The following is a 1,932-nucleotide window of genomic DNA, read 5'->3' as shown; positions in this document are numbered from 1 at the left end:
TTTGAATATATGATGTCATCTGTTTGAAACTTCAGCGGGTCAATATAGCTAGATGGTAAACTATGTGAAGGAGAGTATTTGTAAGAAGACTGGAAAGTTGGGTAGAGTCAAAATTTTCTATGTTGGTGGTAAAAATAAAATTTTACTGAATTGAGATTGGAGCAATTAGCAATCTGGATCTTTAGAAACGTCACATTGGCAACAAGTGGAATGGATAAACAAGGCATTTATTAAACAAAAGACAATTTTTACTGTAAGAAAATTTGTCACCAATTTTAGTATGAATATTGTAGAATAATGAAAGACTTTATGCATAGCATTGAAAATAAAACATTAAGAATATGATCAGAAAACACATTTTATATCCTAATAAACAGAGCATTTTTTGTTGAGCAATAACATTTTAAATGAAAGGGTTTGGGGTTATTAAATGAAGACTAGAGAGTATCCAATCAGAAGAGAAACTTAGAAATCATCTAAAGTATATTCTGCATTTTACAGATAAGAAACATGTGAACTAATGAGAGGAAAATGACTTGTTCAACTTGAACTAATTATTTCCACTGATGGAATATTCAAAGGGAGAAATGGTAAGAAGAAATAATTCTTTTGGAGTAGAATTTATCCTCTTGGGATTTTCTGAACTTCCTCATTTCCATGATATTCTGTTTGGCATTTTCTTAGTTATCTACATGAGTATTCTTTTGGGAAATGGCTTGATCATTTTAATAGCTGTAGTTGATCCAGCTCTCCAAACCCCCATGTATTTCTTCCTTGGAAATTTTTCCTTCTTGGAAATCTGCTACACATCAGTCACCATTCCGAGAATGCTTACAGACCTTTTGACCCAGAAGCAAAATATTTCTCTCTTTGCATGTGCGGTACAACTTGGCTTTCTGATGATACTAGGAGCCACTGAATGTTTTCTCTTGACTGTAATGGCTTATGATCGTTATGTAGCTATTTGTAAGCCTCTGAACTATTCTATCATTATGAACCACAAAATGTGTATACAGCTAGTTTCTGGCTCCTGGACCATTGGGATTCCAGTTCAACTAGGCTTAACATATCAAATTTTCTCTCTGCCTTTCTGTGGTCCTAAAAAGCTCAATCATATTTTCTGTGATATCCGTCCAATACTAAAGGTGGCCTGTGGTGATACTTCTGTAAAAGAGTTCTCTCTTTATCTTATAGTTGTATTGTTTGGTGTAGTTCCATTTCTACTGATACTCTGGTCCTATCTCAAAATCATAGGAACTATCCTAAAGCTGCCATCAGCCATGGGAAGATCCAAAGCTTTCTCCACATGCTCCTCCCATGTCATGGTTGTTGGTTTATTCTTTTTGTCAGTCATTATTACATATTTGCAACCTAAATCTACTCATTCAGAAGGAAATGATAAATTTTTCTCTCTTTTCTATACCGTTGTAACTCCGATGTTTAATCCCATCATATATACCCTCAGGAATAAAGATGTCCTGATTGCATTGAGAAAATTCTTACCAATATCAGGAGGACTGGAAAGTAAATAACCAAATTCCTAGAATTTAATTTTTTCATTTGGATTAAAAAATTCTGTAATATATTCTTGTCTTCTCTTCAATATTCTTTTAAAAACTAACATTTCCATGAAGAGACTCAAATTTCAGAATACCTGATTGTATTTCAAATATTACAATATCATTAGGTCATATTTCCCTATATTTTTTAAAAGGGACAATTTAGTCCATTCATTAATGCTACAAATGACTCCCCTCCCTCCCTCATAGAGAAGGTGACAAACTAAATTAATCATTGACTTGAATATTGTATTCCATGAACAATGCAGTGTCAGTAACATGTGGAAAATTAGTATATTCTGATTAATGGAGACAGAAAAAATAATGTTTTCAGTCTTTTGTAATACTTTTCACTCAGGGTTGAAATAATGCT

At 33.0% G+C, this 1,932-nt stretch overlaps 1 protein-coding gene across 1 annotated transcript; it reads left to right on the top strand.

The window, feature by feature from the left end:
* Positions 1-566: 566 nt before the first annotated feature.
* Positions 567-1,532, top strand: LOC141519610 (olfactory receptor 10AG1-like). The gene has a single exon (XM_074231803.1). The coding sequence runs from the start codon at positions 567-569 to the stop codon at positions 1,530-1,532; it is 966 nt and encodes a 321-aa protein (XP_074087904.1).
* Positions 1,533-1,932: the final 400 nt, after the last annotated feature.

This window comes from Macrotis lagotis, chromosome 3, assembly GCF_037893015.1.
Source record: "Macrotis lagotis isolate mMagLag1 chromosome 3, bilby.v1.9.chrom.fasta, whole genome shotgun sequence".
Lineage (NCBI taxonomy): Eukaryota > Metazoa > Chordata > Mammalia > Peramelemorphia > Peramelidae > Macrotis > Macrotis lagotis.
Note: the sequence above shows the minus strand (reverse complement) of the source record. Positions and strands in the feature narration are given on the sequence as shown.

Coding starts and splice junctions, on each gene's coding strand:
- LOC141519610 (XM_074231803.1), top strand. CDS start 567: ATGGAATATTCAAAGGGAGAAATGGTAAGAAGAAATAATTCTTTTGGA.